The following is a 21921-nucleotide window of genomic DNA, read 5'->3' as shown; positions in this document are numbered from 1 at the left end:
GATGAGTAATTTGTATTTTACATAGATTGATATTGAGAAAGCCTCTTGTCGACTGGCCGGTTAGCTCAGTTGGTTAGAGCGTGGTGCTAATAACGCCAAGGTCGCGGGTTCGAGCCCCGTACGGGCCAGAGTATCGTCTTCTTTTAAATAATTTACTGTCAATTTTTTGTTGTTAAGGAAGGTGTGTGGAGCAACATCTCCAATTCCGGAACTGTTCACACCTCGAGGCGAGGAATAACGTGTTTAAATTCAGCCCAAAGACCTAGTGTCTTGAGTTACAGGAGGATAGTTTAACGGAACTGGATCCGTATTGTGATGTTTCTGAATCTCACATAACGGGAGCTTCTGGAATTTACTATGTGACTGTAAACGGAAGGCGGCCAGGAATTGGCACAGTGTGAGAAATGGGGTCAAGAATGGAGCTAGCAAGTGTTTCTAGTCTTTAGAGCACAGATGTCCAGTTTGCCCAGTCCCTGCCTGTCCACTTCAGGAACTAAGACAACACTTCCTTCCTTTTTTCTTCTAGATCTCCTTGCTTCTGAGTCTGCTTTTACACATCTCTCAGCCCATACCTGTGTCTTACCTTTCCTCAGATCTGCTGTTTATGAGTAGGAACCATATCCTTCCATATGTGGCCTGAGACCCCCACCCCACTCCCAGCACCAGCCCCAAGAAAACTCCACGAAAAGACTGACCCTCATTCCCATTACTTTGGTTCATCAATCCCTGTAACCCCACACAGACACAGCCTCAGCCTTAGCAGCAGCAGCACTTTAATTCCACAAAAACTCAGAAAGCCAAAACTGATTAGAACATTCCACAACAGGTGGGCTTCAAAACCAGCAACAATTCTATCTGAACCCTGAGAGCAGAGAGACCCCTCCCAACGCACCTCCTCTACCATGCAATACATTCCTTCTAGCTCCGCCCAGGTTATGACTGGGGAAATGGGATGGTAGAGGGCGAGAGGGCAGAAGCAGGAGGTTATCCATCTGCAAGTATGCGTCCTTGTCTGCGTGGTGTGTGGTCTTTGACCACACAAGCTCCCACAGCCCCTGGCACCTGAGATGTGACTACTGGAGGTCAGAGTGGCCACAGTGGGGGCTGGGGTCTCCTCTGTTCTCCTTTCTTGATAACATATGACAGTCACATCTCCCAAGCCCAGACCTAAAGCCCCGGGTTTCCAGAGATGGTGCTCTAAAGAGAGTTGGGAGAACAAGGTAGCTGCAGATGGCCAACTGAACAGAAGCAGAGCATCATACCCTCCTACCAGGAGAGCCTTTAGAACTTCCCGATACACACCTGCATAAGGCCCAGCGAATGGTCGCCGGCATGCTAAACGTATCTGGAAGAACCTCCCATATATAGGCCTCCCTCCTCTCAGCAGGCGGGTCCCACCAGGGCTCCTTGAAGAGTCCTTAAGGATCCTGCTGGTCCCTGGCGTTGCCAGGCCTCTCCTGCCTTCCCAGTCACTTGCACAGGGCCTCCAACACCTCCAAGGTGCGTCGGATATCCCGGACTTGGCGCGCCAGTCCCTGAACCGGTTGCAGAGCCCGCTCCAGTTCTTCACAGCGCGCCAGCAGGGTGTACATGCCCTTGATGCTCATGTCCACAGCTTCCCCTAGAGAGTCCACTGCATCACGGTAGGTTTGGATGCAGCCCACGCTCAGAGCTGTCAGCTCCTGCACCGCACCTCCCAGCCCGCGAAGCAGACGGTCCACCCTGCCGCCCAGCTCCCGACTCAGCCGCTCCAGGTCCCGCAGCACGTCGGGGTCGATGGGAGGGATGGCCGGAGTGGGTGTGGGAGCTGAACAGGGCCGCGTAGGGGCAGGGGGCGGAGGTTGAGGGGCGCCGCTCAGACGGATCTTGAGTTGCAGGTTGTTGGCGACAAAGTGGGTGAGGTCGCCATGGCGGCTCACCGTCCCTTCGAGCTCCAGGGGGCTGGAGATAGTGGCGCGCCGCCCGCCGCCTGCGCCAGATTCTGCACCCCCTGAAGACGCGGGGCCGCCGCACGCCCCGCTCAACCCGTCCAAGCTGCGGCTGTCCTGAAGGCGGCTGGAGAACGAACGGCCACCCCTGCCGGCTTCCGCCGCCTCGTCGTCGTCTTCCTTCTGCTCAACATCCATCCCGCCGCCTACAGGGCTCCCTCGACGGCAGACCCTCTCGGATTCAGGCTTGGCCTCCGGAGGCTCAGGGTCCTTGCGCCGGGAGGACCCGTGCAGGTCGAATTCGGGATCCGGCGCCCCCAGGCGGCTTCCTGCCCCAGAAAGCGTCCCTCCACGGCCCGGCTTGTCCTCCGGAGCTTCCCATTCCGGAGGGTGGACAAAGCTGCAGCTCGAAGTCTTCAGGGACGCCTTGGGGTGGCAGCTCGCGCCCCCAACGTTCTCTGCCTCTTCGTCCTCGGATAGTCGGAGGTCTGAGGGCCTCTCAGAGAGTGTTTGGCCCGGGCCGTCGCCGAAGATCGCAGCTTGCTGTTCCCCCAGAGCTAGCAGGTCCGTCTCGGGCCCAGGCCGCCCCCGGGGCGACTCCATACTGCAGTTGGGGGCAGGAACCGAGGAATTGGTTCGCCCCGGCTTGGGAGGCCTTGGCGGCGCCTTTAAGGGGCGTTTTAGAGGCGCGCCGATTGGCCTCGGGCTGACAATGGTCAGGACGTGAAGAGCACTCTGATTGGTCCCAACAACCAGGAAGTCCCAGAAGACCAGCTGTCATTGCGTGACCGAACACACGTGAGAGCCAGCAGGGAGGAGAGAAGGAGGTAACAGCTGCGCTCGTTGCCCCGCCCTTTCGAAAAGTTGAAAAGGCAGATCTTAAAGATGAAGATCCTGAAAAGCCTGAGTCCTCCAGGGGCGGAGCTAGGCTCTTTCCGCCCACATTTGTTGCTTAGTAACCGCTTTTAGTAGGGAACCAGAATTGGGTTTCTTAAAAGAGGTTCTTGGGATGAAAGTAGTATATCCTGCTTGGACCGTCGGGATTGAATCGCACCTTAGTTGATCAGGATGGAACCAGAATTCTCATTTGCTCTTCTGTTCTCTTGTCTCCTGCCCCCTCCACCGGGTTTTGAGTGTCTCCTCTTGGAGGATGGTGTGTGATTTTGCCTCTGGGTAGAACATTCAATTAGTTAATGGCCCTTAAGGTCAGAGCCCTGGTACCATTCTGATCTCTTCTCTTCCTTCTCTTCTCACTGGTCCTGCCAGAGGCACTGGTCTTCTCACTGTTCCTGTGACAAGACAGACATGCTGCCGCCTCAAGGATTTACATTTGCTCTTGCAAATGTAAAAGCAAATGAGTGGCAGTTCGCGCCCCCAACGTTCTCTGCCTCTTCCTCCTCGGATAGTCGGAGGCCTGAGGGCCGCTCAGAGGGCGTTTGGCTGGGGCCGTGGCTGTCTCAAGGACGCCCGTCGTCCTCTTGGCCCACTCCGTTTTTTGAGGCCGAGTCCACAAAGTATATTAAAGGTCCGTATAGTCAAAGCTATGATTTTTCCAGTAGTAATGCACAGATGTGAGTTGGACCATAAAGAAGGCTGAGTGCCAAAGAACTGATGCTTTTGAATTGTGTTGCTGGGGAAGACTCTTTGAGAGTCCCTTGGGCTGCAAGGAGATCAAACCAATCAATCCTAAAGGAAATCAAACCTGAATATTCATTGGAAGGACTGAAGCTGAAGCTCCAATACTTTGGCCACCTGATGTAAGACTCTGATGCTGGGGAAGACTGAAGGCAAAAAGAAGGTAACAGAGGATGAGATAGATAGCATCAGGGATTCAATGGACATGAATCTGAGCAAACTCGGAGATAGTGGAGGACAAAGGAGCCTGGTGTGCTGCAGTCCATGGGGTTGCAAAGAGTCAGACATGACTTAGTGACTGAGCAACTACAAAGAAAAATGTTCACCTTTTTTCTCCATCAAGTCCTTTTTCAAATATTATCTTTTCAGTGAGGCCTCCCATTACAATCTGTTTACAACTGCAACCACTTTTTGCAAGCTTCCTGCGTTGAGGATTTTTTTTTTTCTTCTCGTTTATTCACCCCTCAGCCTCTAGAACAGCACCTGGGCTGCACAGAGCACTCAGTAACTATTGTCAAATGAATAAATCTTAACCAAAATTATGATATAACTACACCAGCAGGATGTAGGGACAGAAAATGCCCTTGTTTCTGGTGGCAGTGGAGTGAAAGAATGAAATCCTTACATTCGTATCAGGAAAATGATAGATAAAGCCTAAAACTGAAAATGTAAAGAAGTAGTGACAGAAGCATGTGATTTGGAGATACAAAGTAAATACCAAAAAAAAAGCAAAACTGTAAAAGGATTTGGAACAAATCCAAAAGGATTTATCTCTGGGGAGAGAGAAATGGGAAGACTGTTGGTTTTTTGTTTTTTCAAGCCCTATACTGTCCTTCAATTATTTTAATCTGTGGGCATATGTAGTGGGTTGCATGGTAGCCCCCTAAAAGATATGTCATTGTCTTAACCTCTGGAAGCAATGAATGCAGTGTTTTTTGGAAAAAGGGTCTTTGCAGATATAATTAAGGATTGTGAGATAACATTACCCTGGATTATCTAGGTGAGCCATAAATCAAATTGCTAGTGTTCTTTTAAGACAGAGGAGAGAAAAGCGAAGACAGGAAGGTATGTGAAGACAAAAGCAGAGCTTGGAGTGATGTAGCCACAAGCCATGAAGTGCCTGGAGTCACATGAAGATGGAAAAGGCAAGGGAGGATTTTTCCCTAGAGGCATATATGGGAGGGTGGTACTACTGACACCTTGATCATGGACTTCTGGCCTCCAGAACTGTCAGAGAACCCATACAGTAGCCCTAGGAATTGAATATAGCGTGAGTATCTGAGATGAAATAAAAATAAGAAACTTTATTGATGTTCTACACCACATGGCTTAAAAGTACAAATAATAAACACATGCAGAAAAAGCATTAGGTGAAACTCAACACCTATTCATGCTTCAAAAAACACCAAACCCTTAATGAACTAGGAAGAGCCCAGGCCTTCCTTAACCTAATAAAAGACATGTATCAAAAACCTACAGCAAGAGATTTCCCTGACAGTCCAGTGGTTAGGACTCCAAGCTTCCACTGCAAGGGGAATGAGTTCGTCCCCTGGTCAGGGAAACTCAAGATCGTGCATGCTGCTCTGGGTGGCCAAAACAAAAGAACAAAACCTACAGGAAGCACCATATTGCAAGCATCATACAAAGCAGTGAAACTTTAGGTCAGGAACTAGACATCATCAGCTTCTATTTATTCCTGTGCTAAATCCTCACCAGAGCAGAAAAACAAAAAAGACAACTTTAATTGCTCCTAGGTCAGCAAGACTGACCCAGGAAAGGGAAAGATTAGAGGTCAACTAAGAGGGAGTAATAGGAGGAGGTGGGTGGAGACGGTTGGTGATGGCTGGTGTGCAGGCATAGCAGAGTAGAGACAGGTCCTCAGCATCCCCAGGCCTGGGAGCCAGAGCAGGGGAAAGAAAAGATGTGGAAGTGTGATGGTTGGGAGCTAACCAGATGGGGTTAGAGCTGAGAGGTTGCTCTCAGTGCTAAGGGGTGCTCCCAGGGGTGGTGATGCAGTGCCCACCCCACTGCCCAGCACGGGCAACTCCCTCGCCTCCTCACTACAGATGATGACTTCCTTCACAGCAGTTTCCACCTGTAAACATCTACACTCATCAGTAAAAAAAGCTTCAGCCTTTATTAAATAAAGACGAGGTAAAAGACAGATGCAGAAACAGACTAGGGACCCCCCTCCTCCTAACTACACATATACAGACACAGACACAACTGAGAAAAGGACAGGGACATTTCAGGGGACAGACTGAGGGGCAGAGGGAGGCAGCACCCTGCGAGAGTGGGTTCGGACCCAAGGGTGGGCCGAGACCTGGGCCAGCGGCAGGCGTTCTGAGGGGTTATGCTTGAGCAGCTTGTAGATGAGGTCCTGGGCTCCCAAGGGCACAGAAGGAGGGAACTTTAGGTCCACCTGCAAGAAGGAGAGAAGGGCTTCATTCTGGCTGCTTTTGCCTCCACTTCCCACTCTATTAGCAGGGTTTAACATCAACAGCAACAGTGTGCCCACTCCCCACCCCAGCCCCTGAGCTGGCACAAACTCCAGCCAGACCCCAGGGGCCAGCCTCCCACCTTGACGATGCGCCGGTATGTCTCATTGTGGGAAGCACTCTCAAAGGGTGGGTTTCCCACCAGCAGCTCGTAGCAGAGCACACCGATGCACCACAGGTCCACCTTCTCATTGTGCGTGCGCCCCTCAATCATCTCTGGGGGCAGGTAGTCCAGAGTGCCGCACATTGTCTTCCTCCTGGGGCGGGGGCAGGGATCTCAGATCCAGACTTTCCCTCCTTTCCCTGCAGCCTGACAGGGAGCCCAGACCCACCCCAAGATGTGCCAGGGGTCTTCCAACCAGGCTCTGATGGGGTCTTTGGGGTAGGAGTGGGACTAACACACTGACTGCATTTCCACACTGAGGGCCGTATCTTAAATCAGATATGAGGGCAACGTTCACCTTAGAATTAAAGGAAAAATTTCATATATTCATCAACCACATGTTGCTTAATCACGTTACATTTCTACTGTGCAATACTATGAAGCCACTAAAAATGATGTGGGAATATTCTCAGTGATAATGGCAAGAAGGTCCCAATGTTTCAAGTGAGAAATCTGGGTGACAAAACTGAGTCTCCTATTTTTGTTTTTGGCCACACTGCATGGTTTGCAGGATCTTAGTTCTCTCGACCAGGGATTGAACCTGGGCCCCCTGCAGTGAAAGCTGGAGTCCTAACCACTGGACCAGCAGGGAACTCCCAGTCTCCTATTTTTGTAAAGATATTGCTGTGTTTATATATTTACATGAGAACAACCCAAAATGTCTCTGGGTAACAAGATCTGGAGTGGTTTTATTTTGAATGGCTTCATACCCAGGGCTGGCCTTCTGGCCCACCATACCTCAGGGAGGGGGCGTGCACCGACCAGCCGAAGTCAGCAATCTTCAGCTCTCCCCGGAGCCCCAAGAGCAGATTCTCAGGCTTGATGTCTCTGTGAATCACCTTCTTCGCATGGCAGTATGTCAGAGCATCTGCCAGCTCCTCCATGATCTGGGGGGCCAATGACAGACAGTCAGACAAGGACTGACCTCGGGCTGCAAATGGCATCCCCCCAGCCTCCAGGCCCCTGCCAGTGCCCCAAGTGCCCACCCGCCCCGACCGTGGCTGTTCGCTGCTCATCAAAAGTTCGGCTCTTCTGCAGCTCCTTGTAGAGCTCCCCCCGGGGGGCATACTCCAGAATCAAGTAGATCCTTCGCCGGTCATAGAAATAGTTGTAGAGACGCAAGATGTTGGGATGTCTGGGAGAGGAGACAGAGGAGGCATCAGGCTGCATTCTGGCCTAAGGAAATGGGAAAGATGACAGGTCGCATTGGGGCAGAGTGGGTCAGGTCTGGGCCAGGTAGGGGAAGCCAGGTGGCAGTCCTAAGTGGGGACTGGAGGTGATTTTCTGGATTCAAGGCTCTGGCTGGGATTGAGAGCTCATTGGGGCTGCGTGGCCACAGCTGCAGAGAAGACAGTCCAGATGTGGTGGGGTTGGAGGAGGAGTGGGGTTGGGGCGGCAGGGGGCTCTGGCTCAGGGGACGTTAAGCGTACTGCAGATGCGCTTGGATTTCGATCTCTCTACGCAGCTGGTGCTCCACACCCTCCTTCTCGATCTGAGACTTGAAGAGGACTTTGAGCGCCACGATGAAATGGCTTTTCTTCTCCCGAGCCAAGTACACATTTCCAAACTTGCCTTTGCCCAGAGGACGCCCAATCTCAAAGTCATCGATTGTGAAGGAACGCCTGTTTGGGAAGCAGTGGTGGAGCAGCTGAGTGGTGGTTAGTCGGTCCTCTGAGGTGTTTGCCTTCTCTCTGCACCTCCGCCCCTCCTGCCTGTAGTCCTGCTTCTCTTCCAGGGGAGCTGAGGATGGATCAGGCTTTCTCGCCCGCATCCCTTCTCCTCCTTCCTTTATTCCACCCACTCTCTTGCTACACCAAAGCTTGGGGAGCTTACTTTGGGATGTTGGGGGTTCCACTGCTGTTCTCCACCACCTTCTGGCCAGGGGCAGCTAAGGAAAGAATAGGGAAGTTGAGGCCATCCTTTGACATTTTCATCCCCACCAACCCTCTGCAGACCCTAGTTCCCTCAGATCAGTCCCCTCCCTTTGTGCTAGTTTACCTGTGGGCTGGGCATTGGAGCGACTCATGAGGACAAGTGCCGATGGAGTGACAGGCTCCTTCCGGAGAACTCTCTGGGGCAGGGTGTTCAGGCCAGGCTGAGCCTGAGAAGGACCAGAGGGGAGCTCTGAGGGTGCCTTTATCCCAGTGACCGGGTTGGAATGCGCTACAGGCAGCATTTCAGGCCTTGCTATAAAGCCACCCACCTACCCCATCCCATCCCCAGTTCAAAGAGGAACAATGAGACCACAATTTTGCTACTCAGTCTTGTCCATAACACCACTCATTTACCCAGCCCCCTACCCCAGGGGGCAGTAGAGGCTGGGGTAATGAACACCCACAATTCAAGGAGCTTCAGAACAGAAGTATTCTCATAGTCCCCTAAGCTTGGTCTGTTAAGGCTCAGATAAGATCCTTGGGGCCTTGAGTGTTCAGCAAATCTCAGTATTTACCCCTTTGCAACAACAGGCTTTAGGGACACTGAAGGCTATTTTAATGGTCCTGGAGCACTTGTTACTTTCAACTTCTGAGTAACACACACCACTTTCTTTTGGGAGTGACTGGTGTAGACACGACAGTGTTATCTCATTCAGCCTCCCCATTCAGAGCTTCACCAGGGAGGGAGCTGGTGGACAAGGGGATAGAGGGACCCTCCAGGAATCTCAAGCCCCACTAACAGAGAACAAAGCTCATGTAGGGCTCCTTCTTTCTTCTTTAACCAAGAGAGAAAGAGCCTCAGTGCTCCTACAGACTTGTTCACAAACAGCGAATTTAGGAATTACAAATAAGCAAGTTGAACAAAATGGAGTCCAGAAATAAATCCACATATATGTGGGAATTTAATATATACAATAATGCTAGCATTTCAAATCAGAGGATAGATTCTTCAATGAAAGGTGTTAGGACAACTGGAAAATAAAGCTTTTCAGATGCAAATGTCACACCAGTCATTAAAATCCAAATTCTTAAGTAAGACTTCTCTTGGACCTTTTAAACTTATAAACTCATCTAAATAGCCTATATCTATTTCCTGCCTAGCCTATTTTTTCAGGACAACAGTTGAGATTCATGGCCTAATAGGCCAGACCCTGCCTGCTCAGTCCCAGACGCCATTTGTATGTGACAAGTAGGCTCAGCTCTTCAGAGGTCCTCACAGGCTGGTCAAATTCAAACTGGTAGCACCGGATAGGATGTGGCTACAAATGACCTGACTGGGGCCCATGCGCTGGTGCAAAGCCAGGAGAAAAGTGCTAAGAGGATCGCCATCTGCAGGATCTCGAATCTGCAAGCAGGAAGTCGCCATGCTGGTGGGAGAGGGGAAGTGAGAAAGCCCTTACCGTCTGCCGGCCATAGGGCCAGGGGTAGGCGTTCTCCTTCTGGGCCATCTGTAGAGGGAAAGGGGGAGGGAACTGGGCAGAGAAGAGAAACAGAGCCGTGAGAAGCAAAAAAAAAAAAAAAAGGAGAGAGAGTAAGGGGTCGGATCGATCTAGCCGGAAGTGTTTGCCCGGGCGGGGGGGGCGGGGGGCGGTGCTGGTGAAAGGGCGCAAGTCCAAAAGCTAGCTTCATCAGAGCGCATTCCCGCACTCGCCTCTCCGCCCCCACCCTGCTACCGGCCTCACTCCCTTCCAGGACCCTTTCTCCACCCTAGAGCAACCAACCTGCCGGATCACCTGGCCTCTCCCGGAGCAAGAATCCCGAAAGAAACCCGTGGTGCCTTGGCCGCTGGCAACAACTGAATCTGTCCGGCCGCACCCCCTCACCCCCGCCGAGGTCCTTTCAAATCTCCCGCCCGGGTCCCATTGGCTGAACGTGCCGCCCATGCCCAATTCTCATTGGCTAAGTATCCCATGACGTAGATCCAGGGGCCCAATGGAAAAGGCGGAATGAGAGCCAGGGGCAACCAGGGTTTTAGCTTAGGAAAAGTTTCCCTCAAGCCTCAAATAGTCTTATTGGTGTTTTGTTTTTAAAATTTAAGTCATCAATATAAACTGGAATTTATTCTTGTGTATATGTATGAACTGGAAGAACTGTACAAAAAAGATCTTCACGACCCAGATAATCACGATGGTGTGATCACTGACCTAGAGCCAGACATCCTGGAATGTGAAGTCAAGTGGGCCTTAGAAAGCATCACTACGAACAAAGCTAGTGGAGGTGATGGAATTCCAGTTGAGCTATTCCAAATCCTGAAAGATGATGCTGTGAAAGTGCTGTACTCAATATGCCAGCAAATTTGGAAAACTCAGCAGTGGCCACAGGACTGGAAAAGGTCAGTTTTCATTCCAATCACAAAGAAAGGCAATGCCAAAGAATGCTCAAACTACCGCACAATTGCACTCATCTCACACGCTAGTAAAGTAATGCTCAAAATTCTCCAAGCCAGGCTTCAGCAATACGTGAACCGTGAACTTCTAGATGTTCAAGCTGGTTTGGAACCAGAGACCAAATTGCTAACATCTGCTGGATCATGGAAAAAGCAAGAGAGTTCCAGAAAAACATCTATTTCTGCTTTATTGACTATGCCAAAGCCTTTGACTGTGTGGATCACAATAAACTGGAAAATTCTGAAAGAGATGGGAATACCAGACCACCTGACCTGCCTCTTGAGAAATCTATATGCAGGTCAGGAAGCAAGTTAGAACTGGACATGGAACAACAGACTGGTTCCAAATAGGAAAAGGAGTACGTTAAGGCTGTATATTGTCACCCTGCTTATTTAACTTATATGCAGAGTACATCATGAGAAATGCTGGGCTGGAAGAAGCACAAGCTGAATCAAGATTCCCAGGAGAAATATCAAAAACCTCAGATATGCAGTTGACACCACCCTTATGCCAGAAAGTGAAGAGGAACTAAAAAGCCTCTTGAAGGTGAAAGAGGAGAGTGAAAAAGTTGGCTTAAAACTCAACATTCAGAAAACGAAGATCATGGCATCTGGTCCTATCACTTCATGGGAAATAGATGGGGAAACAGTGGAAACAAACAGTGTCAGACTTTATTTTTTGGGGCTCCAAAATCACTGCAGATGGTGACTGCAGCCATGAAATTAAAAGACGCTTACTCCTTGGAAGGAAAGTTATGACCAACCTAGATAGCATATTGAAAAGCACAGACATTACTTTGCCAACAAAAGTTCATCTAGTCAAGGCTATGGTTTTTCCCGTGGTCATGTATGGATGTGAGAGTTGGACTGTGAAGAAGGCTGAGCACCGAAGAATTGATGCTTTTGAAGTGTGGTGTTGGAGAAGACTCTTGAGAGTCCCTTGGACTGCAAGGAGATCCAACTAGTCCATTCTGAAGATCAGCCCTGGGATTTCTTTGGAAGGACTGATGCTAAAGCTGAAACTCCAGTACTTTGGCCACCTCATGTGAAGAGTTGACTCATTGGAAAAGTCTCTGATGCTGGGAGGGATTGGGGGCAGGAGGAGAAGGGGACGACAGAGGATGAGATGGCTGGATGGCATCACTGACTCAAGAAACATGGGTTTGGATGGACTCCAGGAGTTGGTGATGGACAGGTAGGCCTGGCGTGCTGCGATTCATGGGGTAGCAAAGAGTCGGACACGACTGAGCGACTGAACTGAACTGAACTGAACTGAAAGCAGGAGACGCTAGTTCTACTCCCTGTCGGGGGGATCCCCTGGAGCAGAACATGGCAACCCACTCCGGTATTCTTTCCTGGGAAATCCCATGAACAGAGGAGCCTGGCAGGCTATAGTCCATGGGGTCGCAAAGAGTAGGACACGACTAAGTGAAAAGAGAAAAAAACAAAAGCAACTAAGTTTTCTTCCATGAGCCAATCTGTCTCCTTCCCTAATGCACTAAGTTACGAGTTTTGGTATTTGCTGTTATAAGCATACTAACCTATACGCATCTACAGATCTAGAGAGTTAGTAGTTATGTGGGTTGAATGATGCGATACTGACAATCATCTGACCTACAGAAAACACCAATTTCATATGATTCAACCCAATGTAAATTAAATAAATCCAAATGGGTTTCTAGATCAGTTCACAACGCTTTTGGCTACAAGTAATAGGAAACTCAGTTAACAATGGCACATAAAACAGACATCTATTTTCTCTTCCACAACAATAAACCAGAAAAAAAAAGCCAGTATGTAGCTGGCTCAGGAACTGAACAATGTTAGAGGTCTGCATTGACCTCTTCTGTGATTCTCTTAACATTCCCCTTCTGACTTCAAGATGAATGCCAACTGTCTCTGTTTCTTTCAACAGACAAAGCAGAAGCCTTTCTAAAAGTCCTCAGTATAGGAATTCCTTGGTGGTCCAGTGGTTAGGACTCGATGCTCTCACTGCGGAGGGCCAGGGTTAAACCCTGGTGGGGGAACTAAGATCTCCAGAAGCCACACACTGGGGCCGAAAAAAAAACAGTTCTCAGTAGATTTCTCCTGGGCTAAAACTGTGTCGGGCTTCCCTATCACATGACTACTGCAAAGGCGGCTGATAAAGTAACTTTGTCTTCCAGCCCCTACAGCTAAAGCAGCTAGGGGCCACAGTGGTAGAAACTGCAGGGTGCCACAGTTGCTTACAATTTTATTGTTGGGAGCCTGTGATTTTTTTAAAGTTGTAAATCTGTGCATGATGTCTCTCTAGAGATTTGATGAATGTGGCCACCAGTGAAAAAGCATTTTGCTTCTGGAAACGTGATGCTGTTTTCACTCAGGGTCAGCCCAACACCACTTCCCAGAATCAGAGATCCCATTTCAATTTCAGTGCCTTAGAGTTTTTTAGTGCCACATATGTAGCATAGAGTGACTAGCTAATGAAGAGCTTTAGAAAGATCCTATCACTTGCAGTATACTTTATCCCTCATAATCTAGTGAAAGGAGACTTTTCTAGAGTCTGTCAGGGACCTTGTGCATGGGTGGGATATGCCTGATGGATCCCCATACAGTTTCTCTGTCCATTGGAGTCTTTAAATTCCCACTTGCACATTACATCGGAAGGCATTTGGCCTTTCAGAAATAGTTGATGGGCCAGTATAAAATCGAGATTTGCATTATTCATAAAACACAAAGCAAAACAAAACCTATCTGTTCTGGCAGCTAGGCAACCATCAGCTCCCTGTTCAAGTTAGTGAACAGAATCTCCATTATTTACCCCAGTGCTTCTCAAATGATCAGTAGGGAAGAACCGGTTTTAATTATTTAATTATTTTCAATCTATCACAAATTGATGCTTTTATAATTTACATTAAAAATAAATTCCTTGAAAAATAAAGTATAAAATTTACACGACGACATATTTTTTGGTTATAACTAGTATTTATAATGGCAATCCACTTCTGTATTCTTGCCTGCAGAATTTCCCGTGGACAGAAGAGCTCTGCGGGCTACAGTCCATGGGGTCACAAGGAGTTGGTTACGACTGAGAGACTAAGCACAGCATAGCACAGTATTTATAAAAGTACTCTGACAAATGCTCTAACAGTTTTTTAAATACTTAACTCTCAAATTCTCTACTCATCTTGAACCTGAAAATAACATTTCATGAAGTGGCACCAATCTGTGGACCACAGTGAGTACCACCAATCTGCCTCCAGTCCAGTTCAGTTCAGTCGCTCAGTCCCATCCGACTCTTTGCAACCCGGTGAATCGCAGCACGCCAGGCCTCCCTGTCCATCACCAACTGCATTGATTACTGAGCAAGGCTTTCTTAACTCTCCTTGCTATTCTTTGGAACTCTGCATTCAGACGCTTATATCTTTCCTTTTCTCCTTTTCTTTTCCCTTCTCTTCTTTTCACAGCTCTTTGTAAGGCCTCCTCAGACAGCCATTTTACTTTTTTGCATTTCTTTTTCTTGGGGATGGTCTTGATTTCTACAAATTAAATACAAAATATTTTATTTAATACCCCTATGTTTTACTTCATGGAGAGAACATCAGAGATGATTAAAACCATTTAAAAAAGTGAACCAAATACAAGAACACGATAATTAAAACATACTTGGTCCTTTAAAAAGAGAGAAAATGAAAGAAAAAAGAAAAATCGCTTTTAGTTGAAAAATTAACAACCTTTGGACAGCAGTACAGTTAGCTGTTCAGTTAAGGAACTCTTTGAACCCTGGAACTGGTGTTTCAGGAATTCATGTTGTAGACCAAATTCAGCAGAGGCGAAAAAAAAAAAAAAAGAATGTACATGGTAACATTTTAGATAATGAGAAAAAACAAAACTGCAGTTAACAAGATAGCCAGAATGTCTAACTTCAGAATTGTTTAATGACTCACAGCATTATCCTTGAATTCAGGTGTTCTTTAAAATGATAATTACAAAGACAATAGAATTCTATTCTGATCACAATGACAAGTGAAAATAATGGAGTACAAAATTATGAACACCACTGGCAAGTGGAACTTAAACCGCCAAAAATCAAACCACTCCTTTAAGAGGACTATGAACAATCATTATTACTTTAAAATTATTCACTATTGCTACTTTTTTTTCGATAAAAAACATTTATTGCTCCAAAATATATTTTCTGAAGAAGAATTGGTGAACAATTGAAGAAGAGTTTCTGTGTTAAGATATCTAAAATATCTATGAGATTAAAGGTATTACTATTTTAATTGGTTGATTTGAAGGAAACGGTAAGATGAAAATAAAAGTTTCAAAATTTTGTTTTAGGAGAAAACTCAGATGCTTTAGGGAAAAAAAATTACAGAAACACTCAGGTTTCCATATTTTTTCATATAATAACGCGATGCTTTTTTTTTTCCCCCGAAAAAGAAATCTCACTTGAAAAGCTTATCCCACCGAAAATAACACTGTGACCCCGACGTGATTTGAACACGCAACCTTCTGATCTGGAGTCAGACGCGCTACCGTTGCGCCACGAGGCCTTCTCGAGGCCGCGGTTTGACGGTTCTCCTGAACAGATGCATCGTCATCATTAATGGGCGGGGTTTTATTCTTAGGCCTCACCCCGGTTTGTCGTCGTGGTTCTTCTAGCGGCCAGTGGGCTGGACCCGCGCTCACCGCGGGATTAAAACCATCCTCCTGATAAATCGTAGTTAGGGGCACTTGGTTTAAGGATCAATTCTTTAACTTTGGTGCACATTGTCTTCGGTTACTCAACAGAGAAACAATTTCATGTGTTTGAGATTTATTTCTGGAGCTTCCGGGGCTAATAAAGTGTCGGTGCACAACTGGCACCCTAGGCATATTTTAGATTTAATCTCGGCTCTTCCTTTACTTGGCCTCTCTATACTTTGGTTTCTATCTGCTTATAATCAGTCTCTAGCCTGGTGACTGCAGCGCATTGGCGGTGCCCAGAGGCAAGCACAGCTCACACGTGGGTGCTTCGTACACCACACCAGTTATTTCTATGTTCTCGTCGCTTTCGTCCTTCCCTCGGCCTAGGTCTTAATTCAGTTCCAGTTTTGGATCACTGAAACCAGGACCCTGTAGATCTAACTATTAAGGAATTCCGGGAATTCTAGTCTAACGTGAAGCGTTGGTGGTATAGTGGTGAGCATAGCTGCCTTCCAAGCAGTTGACCCGGGTTCGATTCCCGGCCAACGCAAAGTTATTTTCCTCTTTGCTTTTTCTTTCTTTCTTTTTTTTTTTTTTTTTAAAGATTCCTCATGAATTACACTGGTGTAGTTATCTTCTGCCTCCCTTCTTGTGTTTTTAAAATTATCGTCAACTGAACGGGTCTAATAAGCTTACTGAACGGTGAGGATAATGGCTCATAAACGTTTTGAATGGAGAGAACAATTAATTTAGCTGCACATTTAAAATGAAAGTTACTTGAAATAAAACATAAACTTGAAATTTAGAATGTGAGTTTGTGAGTCAGTACAAGCCATTCCTCTTCTGCTTTTCTTCTTCTTCCAGTCTTCTTTTTATCTCTATCCCATGACTAGGGACAGGTACTTCAGAAATAAACATAGATTTTAACAGCTGTAAAAAACGAGGAAGGACAAAACAGTGTAAGTACTCCTCCCCGTCGGGGAATCGAACCCCGGTCTCCCGCGTGACAGGCGGGGATACTCACCACTATACTAACGAGGAGTGAGCTGCAGCAGTCTTACTCCAAATCCTTGATCTATATCTTATCGAATTCAGCGTACCAAGGGCGAAGTTCCTGGGTGGGGATGCTGTCCTTCCGTCCACTAAGATATGCTGACCCAATTCTATGCACGTTCTAGACGATAACTGAGTGAGAGTCCCCAGAAGGGCGAAAACGTGCAGCTGTTACTGAGACACAGACCTCCAAGGCTGCAGAGACCTGAATTCTGACAGTCCTTGGTCTCTCCCAGGCATAACTGAATAGGTCCCAACCCATTTCACTACCTGTCATCCACTACTACAAGTTGACGGACATCAATTAAACCGCAACCAGGCTCTGGCGGTCGAGGGGTGGCACCAAGCAGTATGTGGGGGAGCAGAAAGCGAGTGCTTGCCCAAGTTCGGAGGCGCCTTCCCTCTTCCCGGGACACTGAGGACTGTGCACTGTGAGCCCCTTCCTGACACCCGAGTGTCTACTCAGAACAAAAGAGCTGCCTGCACACTTTGAAGCGCTCAGTTCACTCGGATCCCTTTCCAACCCAGCCTCAGTGCCCTTCCAAGTGAGAATCACTTTAGGGCGTTCTGTCTGGCTTCTGCAAAACCGAAAGGCCGGGCTCGTCCGGGATTTGAACCCGGGACCTCTCGCACCCGAAGCGAGAATCATACCCCTAGACCAACGAGCCGACGCACAAAACTAACCGCGGACGACTTTAGAGGTCGTCCCAGGCTTTCTGCGGTCCTAGGGCTGTGAATCACGGTGGCCTGATCTTGGTGCGCACCCAGGGACCACCAGCCCCGATGCAGAACACATTGGAGCAGGGGTCTGGGATTCTCTCTCTGCTCTTGACCGCGAGCTTCGACTCCTCCCAGGAAATAACGTCGGGGAAGTGGGAGGGAGTGGTCTCAGCCTCTCCCACGAGCAGCCTTCCAGGACTGCCTCGAGCACCAGTGTAACCTGCTTCCTAGGATCACTGTCCAGGTGCCACTCCGTAATCCGGGGTCTCCACTCTTCCTGCTTCTCCCGGTCGTCCTTGGACTCAGCGCTCTGCGCAGAGTTTTGAAGACTAGCGGTAGAATTGCCTGTTTGGGGACAATTAATGAGTCCTGAAATCTCCCTGGGAACACCAGTCCCTCTTTCGGTCCCTGCGTCTGGAGCGACCGACACTGCGAGAGCCCACAGTCTCCCCACACCGCAGGGTAGTGTCCAGGCGAGGGAATAATTCCTGGGGCCAAGAAGACCCACGAAGCGGGCGTCATTGAGATGAACGGCTGGCGAGGTCGGGTTGGGGGATCGGCTTTCCAAACTGCGAGTTTCTAAGGTTTTAATACACTTCGTCTGCTCTCACTTGGGGGCCGCCAAGAGTCCATCCAGGCAGGACCTGGTGGGGTCAGTTGCTCGCCAGCTTAGTTCCTGCTCCTAAGTGTCTTCCCAGAAGGGTTCTGATCTGCCCCTGAACTCGACCCCCTCGTAGCATCTCTGGACTGAACCATCTTGCTTTACAGCCCAGTCTTATGGTTTGTGAAGCCAGCCCCTTCTTAAAGCCCTACTCACAGATACTTCGTTGGAAGGCGGGGAGGTCGGGGACGGGGGGCGGGGGAGGGGAGGGACTTCGGAGAAGGGTTCAGCTCTTTGCTTGTTCTTTCTCAGGCGTCCCTGGCTGGACAGTGGGGTAGGGCAGCAGAGAACACCCCATCCTTTCCTGTCAGCCTCCCAGGCCTTCCAGATGGGTGAGGAGTGCTGCAAGGCATCACGCTCCCTCTAGCCTTTTCCATTTTCTGTCTCCCCAGTCCTGGGCACCAGCCTTCTCCAAGTCTCTAGTCATCTCTTTCTTATCTACTGTCAGGCACTTAATCGGCACAGAGGCCAAAACCTAAAGCCCTTATATAACACGATGAAGGCTTCCTTTTCTAGAAAAATCCATACCGTATCTATGGACCTCACTTTTAGAATCGAAGAACTAAGGTGTAAACAACTGATGTCATTTCAACTTTGGTGCAAATATTTTACATTTTAACAGGAGTCAAAACTTTACAAGGAAACACTGAATTCTAAGGTATAACTGGGCCCTCACCTCATGGGTGGTTTGAAAGAGAAAGGGTGGGAAAGGGTGAAAAGATATTCTTGGTGAATTTGAGAAGACAACATCATGACCTTCTCCCTTTTCCTCGGACTCCACTTCCGATCAGTTACTGAGTCCTAGTGTGTTTTTTATACTAAACATGTCTCGAATTCATCCCCTCCTCTCCATCTCTCCTATAGCTGCATTGGTGCAAGTCTTTGACACTTCTATAACCGAACCCTGTCCTCCTGAAAGTCCCTTGCTCCCCACCCCCCACCCCCATACTATCTGATCCCTTGTGTTATTCTTCTATGTAGCATTTACCTAGCATATCACATCATTTAATTTTAAAAACATTATTGTTGTGTTTATTTTTCTCTGCTGTATTCCCAGGACATTGAACAAAGGTGTTAGAGAACAAAGGTGTTTAATAGAACACAGGCAAATTTCCACATGGTCTTTTTAAGAGTCTAAGACTCACCTCCAGAAAGCCTCCCCTGATCAAAAGCCTCCCCTGATCAATCTCCACAATCAGGCTCGATGAGGTGCCACTTCTTTTTTCCACCTTATCCCAGTGCCCAGTCACTGCCCCTGGGGCACTGTGCTGTGACCTCGTCCTCCTTCCTATGAGGAAAGAGGTTTGCCTTATTCATCTGGTCATGCACAGTGTGCAGTTCAGTGCTTGGCACAAATCTAGTCCTGGTGGTGCTGCTCCACTTACTTGACCTGTCATCTCGATATAGCAAGTCCTTCAAGCCAAATTTGTGCTCAGACATCTGGCAGTGGTTCCCAGGCCAAGGATGGTGTCCAGACCTTTCTGCCTAACTTCCAAGAAGGTTCGGACCCTGTCAACTGTTCACGGATCCTACTTCTTGCCTCCTTCTCCGCAGCATTTACTTCTGCTCTTACAATCTTGGCTTCAGTGCTCCGAAAATGTGGGCTGCTCTTCCACCCCTGGCTCCCTGGAGACCCCACCAGATATGTTCTCTTCTACTTTCATTCTGTCCACAGGATCCCAGCCCTTTCACGTCCTCTTTCGGGAACCAGAGGGCGCCATACTAGCCGTTGCTGCTGCTAAGTCGCTTCAGTCGTGTCCGACTCTGTGCGACCCCATAGACTGCAGCCCACCAGGCTCCGCCATCCCTGGGATTCTCCAGGCAGGAACACTGGAGTGGGTTGCCATTTCCTTCTCCAATGCATGAAAGTGAAAAGTGAAAGTGAAGTCGTTCAGTCGTGTCCGACTCTTCTCGACCCCATGGACTGTAGCCTACCAGGCTCCCGTCCATGGGATTTTCCAGGCAAGAGTACTGGAGTGGGTTGCCATTGCCTTCTCCGTATAATATATATACATACATATAATTCTGAGGCCTCAAAGCCAAAAGAACTTTAATGAAGAACCAAGCAAAACAAACCGACTCAAGTTCTAGGGATGTCCCGGGGTAGAGAAAGATGTCAAGGCGGTGGGAAGGCTGCCAGGGCTGGTTCACCAGCACCAGCGCCGTGTGGCGTCCTCTGGGCAAAGGAAGGTGCAGGCCTGCATTGGGTTTCTTCCCTGGTCACTGCGGAAGGTTTTGGAGCAGTCTAACGGTGTTGGAGAGTCCCTTGCACTACAAGGAGATCCAACCAGTCCATTCTAAAGATCAGTCCTGGGTGTTCATTGGAAGGGCTGATGGTAAAGCTGAAGCTCCAATACTTCGGCCATCTCATGCGAAGAGTTGTCTCATTGGAAAAGACTCTGATGCTGGGAAGGATTGGGGGCAGGAGGAGAAGGGGACGACAGAGGATGAGATGGCTAGATGGCATCACCGACTCCATGGACATGAGTTTGGGTGAACTCCGGGAGTTGGTGATGGACAGAGAGGCCTGGTGTGCTGCAATTCATGGGGTCGCAAAGAGTCGGACACGACTGAGCGACTGAACTGAATGGATCGGTGAGCTTCTCTCAAACGGTGATAAGGGCGCTCAGAGCGCAGTAATAGCAACCTTGGGTCTTCAGATCTAAAAGCAGTCAATTCATTAGGATAAGAAAATAAACTCATTCTTTCATTCGAAAGGCACCGCTGGGATTCGAACCCAGGATCTCCTGTTTACTAGACAGGCGCTTTAACCAACTAAGCCACGGCGCCAAAGACACACAAACATTTTCTAAGGGCGTATACACAAATTTACCACCGGAATCCTGGTCACAATTTACTTCTCTGAACTTAATTTTGATAAATCATTGTTTGACATCAAACATCCATTCAAGAGTTGCCCCCGATATTGAAAGAAGAAAATTAAAGACCTCAACCTTAGCAAGAAGCGCATGGTTGGAGGGTGTCTGTGGTGCCGACCGGATCAATCAATCCCCGTAGAGGTCTAGGACAGAAGGCAGGTAATTGTAGAGCGCGTCCAAGAAGAAAAACGACTGCGTAGTCGGCAGGATTCGAACCTGCGCGGGGAGACCCCAATGGATTTCTAGTCCATCGCCTTAACCACTCGGCCACGACTACATATGCGTTGTCGTGTTACTCACTCTCACCCTTTCTTAGTCTCCAAGTTCCGCACACACTTTATCTCTTTTATAATTCCGTGCTTCCCGGGCTAGGAGACTGCTCAGCAAGAACACCAAAAAGCAGAATTGCGATTGACTTCACACTGATGGCCCCGCCCCAACTTTCCGGGATGCTTCCCCCATTCTCTCGCCCGCCTCCAACAGCGCACTCTCAGGGAAGAACAGACGCGGAAGCTACCCTAAGCCCGGCGGAACGCCCTTCCAAGCCCTGGACTGAGCGGGCAATTTGGGTTTTGAAAAGCAGTGGGTTCGTTGTCGTTCGTGATTGGGAAGGTAACTAGCTCCAGGTACAAACTCCCGGGTATATTGGAAGGAGTAAATGTAGTCCACCGAATCGGTGGACCTCAAACTCCGGGCAATTGTGAACAACAGGGAAGCCTGTCGTGTTGCAGTTCATAGGGTCGCAGTCGGACACAAGTAAGCAAAAGTAGCCTTTCTGGCCCGTACGGGGATCGAACCCGCGACCTTGGCGTTATTAGCACCACGCTCTAACCAACTGAGCTAACCGGCCAGCTGCTTAAGTGTTGTTCTTTGAATGTATCATGGATCACTGAAGTACGGCAAACCCATTTTTTAAATCCTAAACCTTTGCTATGTAGCAGGCTCCAGAGACCTCTCAAATGCGAACTAAAACAGATTCCTAATGCGCACGAAGGACCGTGCTCTGCAAAGCGCTTGGAGATGTGGCTAGGCTCTACCTCTCGATGTAGCAAGCAGCTCCCAGGCAAGAAATGGCTGAACACCAAATGCATGAGCATCTTCAAATAACTACTCCTGCAACCCCTAATTCTGTAGGTTCTTCCTGCCGGTCTCGAGGTGTTAATCAAGAATTTGCGTTAGGTCTGGCCCAAAGGAAACCCACAATACTGACCCCCTGTCGGAGTTCCCACATCCGGGGTTCCTCACATGCCCCGCCTAACAATCGGTGCTTCCCTCTGGCCATAATCACCTTGTACTCAGCAACAACTCTAGGCCTGACTACTTCTTCGGGCCCACCTTCGCTAACCGAGGCCATCAGGGAATGTCTAACCTGCACTCTTCTCCCTAATTGACT

At 48.6% G+C, this 21921-nt stretch overlaps 2 protein-coding genes and 8 non-coding genes across 12 annotated transcripts; 2 read left to right on the top strand and 8 right to left on the bottom strand.

The window, feature by feature from the left end:
* The first annotated feature begins 54 nt into the window (after positions 1-54).
* TRNAI-AAU (transfer RNA isoleucine (anticodon AAU)) lies at positions 55-128 on the top strand. The gene has a single exon. It is a non-coding gene; the product is annotated as a tRNA-Ile (tRNA).
* Positions 129-756: 628 nt separating this feature from the next.
* On the bottom strand, positions 757-2571 carry BORCS6 (BLOC-1 related complex subunit 6). The gene has a single exon (XM_086359050.1). It carries the CDS (start codon positions 2529-2531, stop codon positions 1470-1472), a length of 1062 nt encoding a protein of 353 aa, XP_086215176.1. The 5' UTR covers positions 2532-2571; the 3' UTR covers positions 757-1469.
* A 3110-nt stretch (positions 2572-5681) lies between these two features.
* On the bottom strand, positions 5682-9971 carry AURKB (aurora kinase B). Of its 3 annotated transcripts, none has more exons than XM_086359046.1 (9): positions 9880-9971; positions 9559-9630; positions 8223-8325; positions 8058-8112; positions 7655-7846; positions 7221-7359; positions 6963-7111; positions 6144-6318; positions 5682-5985 (listed from the first exon to the last, which is right to left on the bottom strand). In XM_086359046.1, exons 2-9 carry the CDS (start codon positions 9604-9606, stop codon positions 5812-5814), a joined length of 1035 nt encoding a protein of 344 aa, XP_086215172.1. In that variant the 5' UTR covers positions 9607-9630; positions 9880-9971; the 3' UTR covers positions 5682-5811. The 3 variants fall into 3 exon arrangements, with proteins under 3 accessions (XP_086215172.1, XP_086215173.1, XP_086215174.1); XM_086359047.1 differs by having other exon boundaries at positions 9892-9971; XM_086359048.1 differs by lacking the exon at positions 9559-9630.
* A 5039-nt stretch (positions 9972-15010) lies between these two features.
* On the bottom strand, positions 15011-15082 carry TRNAW-CCA (transfer RNA tryptophan (anticodon CCA)). Its single transcript has one exon. It is a non-coding gene; the product is annotated as a tRNA-Trp (tRNA).
* A 611-nt stretch (positions 15083-15693) lies between these two features.
* On the top strand, positions 15694-15765 carry TRNAG-UCC (transfer RNA glycine (anticodon UCC)). Its single transcript has one exon. It is a non-coding gene; the product is annotated as a tRNA-Gly (tRNA).
* Positions 15766-16184: 419 nt separating this feature from the next.
* TRNAD-GUC (transfer RNA aspartic acid (anticodon GUC)) lies at positions 16185-16256 on the bottom strand. Its single transcript has one exon. It is a non-coding gene; the product is annotated as a tRNA-Asp (tRNA).
* Positions 16257-16864: 608 nt separating this feature from the next.
* On the bottom strand, positions 16865-16936 carry TRNAP-CGG (transfer RNA proline (anticodon CGG)). Its single transcript has one exon. It is a non-coding gene; the product is annotated as a tRNA-Pro (tRNA).
* Positions 16937-20365: 3429 nt separating this feature from the next.
* On the bottom strand, positions 20366-20439 carry TRNAT-AGU (transfer RNA threonine (anticodon AGU)). Its single transcript has one exon. It is a non-coding gene; the product is annotated as a tRNA-Thr (tRNA).
* A 284-nt stretch (positions 20440-20723) lies between these two features.
* On the bottom strand, positions 20724-20805 carry TRNAS-AGA (transfer RNA serine (anticodon AGA)). Its single transcript has one exon. It is a non-coding gene; the product is annotated as a tRNA-Ser (tRNA).
* Positions 20806-21304: 499 nt separating this feature from the next.
* Positions 21305-21378, bottom strand: TRNAI-AAU (transfer RNA isoleucine (anticodon AAU)). Its single transcript has one exon. It is a non-coding gene; the product is annotated as a tRNA-Ile (tRNA).
* Between the last annotated feature and the right edge of the window lie 543 nt (positions 21379-21921).

This window comes from Bos grunniens, chromosome 19 (assembly GCF_055505025.1).
Source record: "Bos grunniens cultivar Pamir isolate PY7600 chromosome 19, Bosgru_T2T1.0, whole genome shotgun sequence".
Lineage (NCBI taxonomy): Eukaryota > Metazoa > Chordata > Mammalia > Artiodactyla > Bovidae > Bos > Bos grunniens.
The sequence above is the reverse complement of the archived record's forward strand: the minus strand, read 5'-3'. Positions and strand labels throughout refer to the sequence as shown.

What these genes read in the sequence shown, in the direction of transcription:
- AURKB (XM_086359046.1), bottom strand. Translation starts at nt 9,606, where the DNA reads ATGGCCCAGAAGGAGAACGCCTACCCCTGGCCCTATGGCCGGCAGACG. An exon ending in ATGAGCAGCGAACAGCCACG is followed by an intron (nt 7,112 to 7,220) that starts GTCGGGGCGGGT and finishes TTGGCCCCCCAG; the next exon opens with ATCATGGAGGAGCTGGCAGA. An exon ending in GTGCACGCCCCCTCCCTGAG is followed by an intron (nt 6,319 to 6,962) that starts GTATGGTGGGCC and finishes CCCCCGCCCCAG; the next exon opens with GAGGAAGACAATGTGCGGCA.
- BORCS6 (XM_086359050.1), bottom strand. Translation starts at nt 2,531, where the DNA reads ATGGAGTCGCCCCGGGGGCGGCCTGGGCCCGAGACGGACCTGCTAGCT.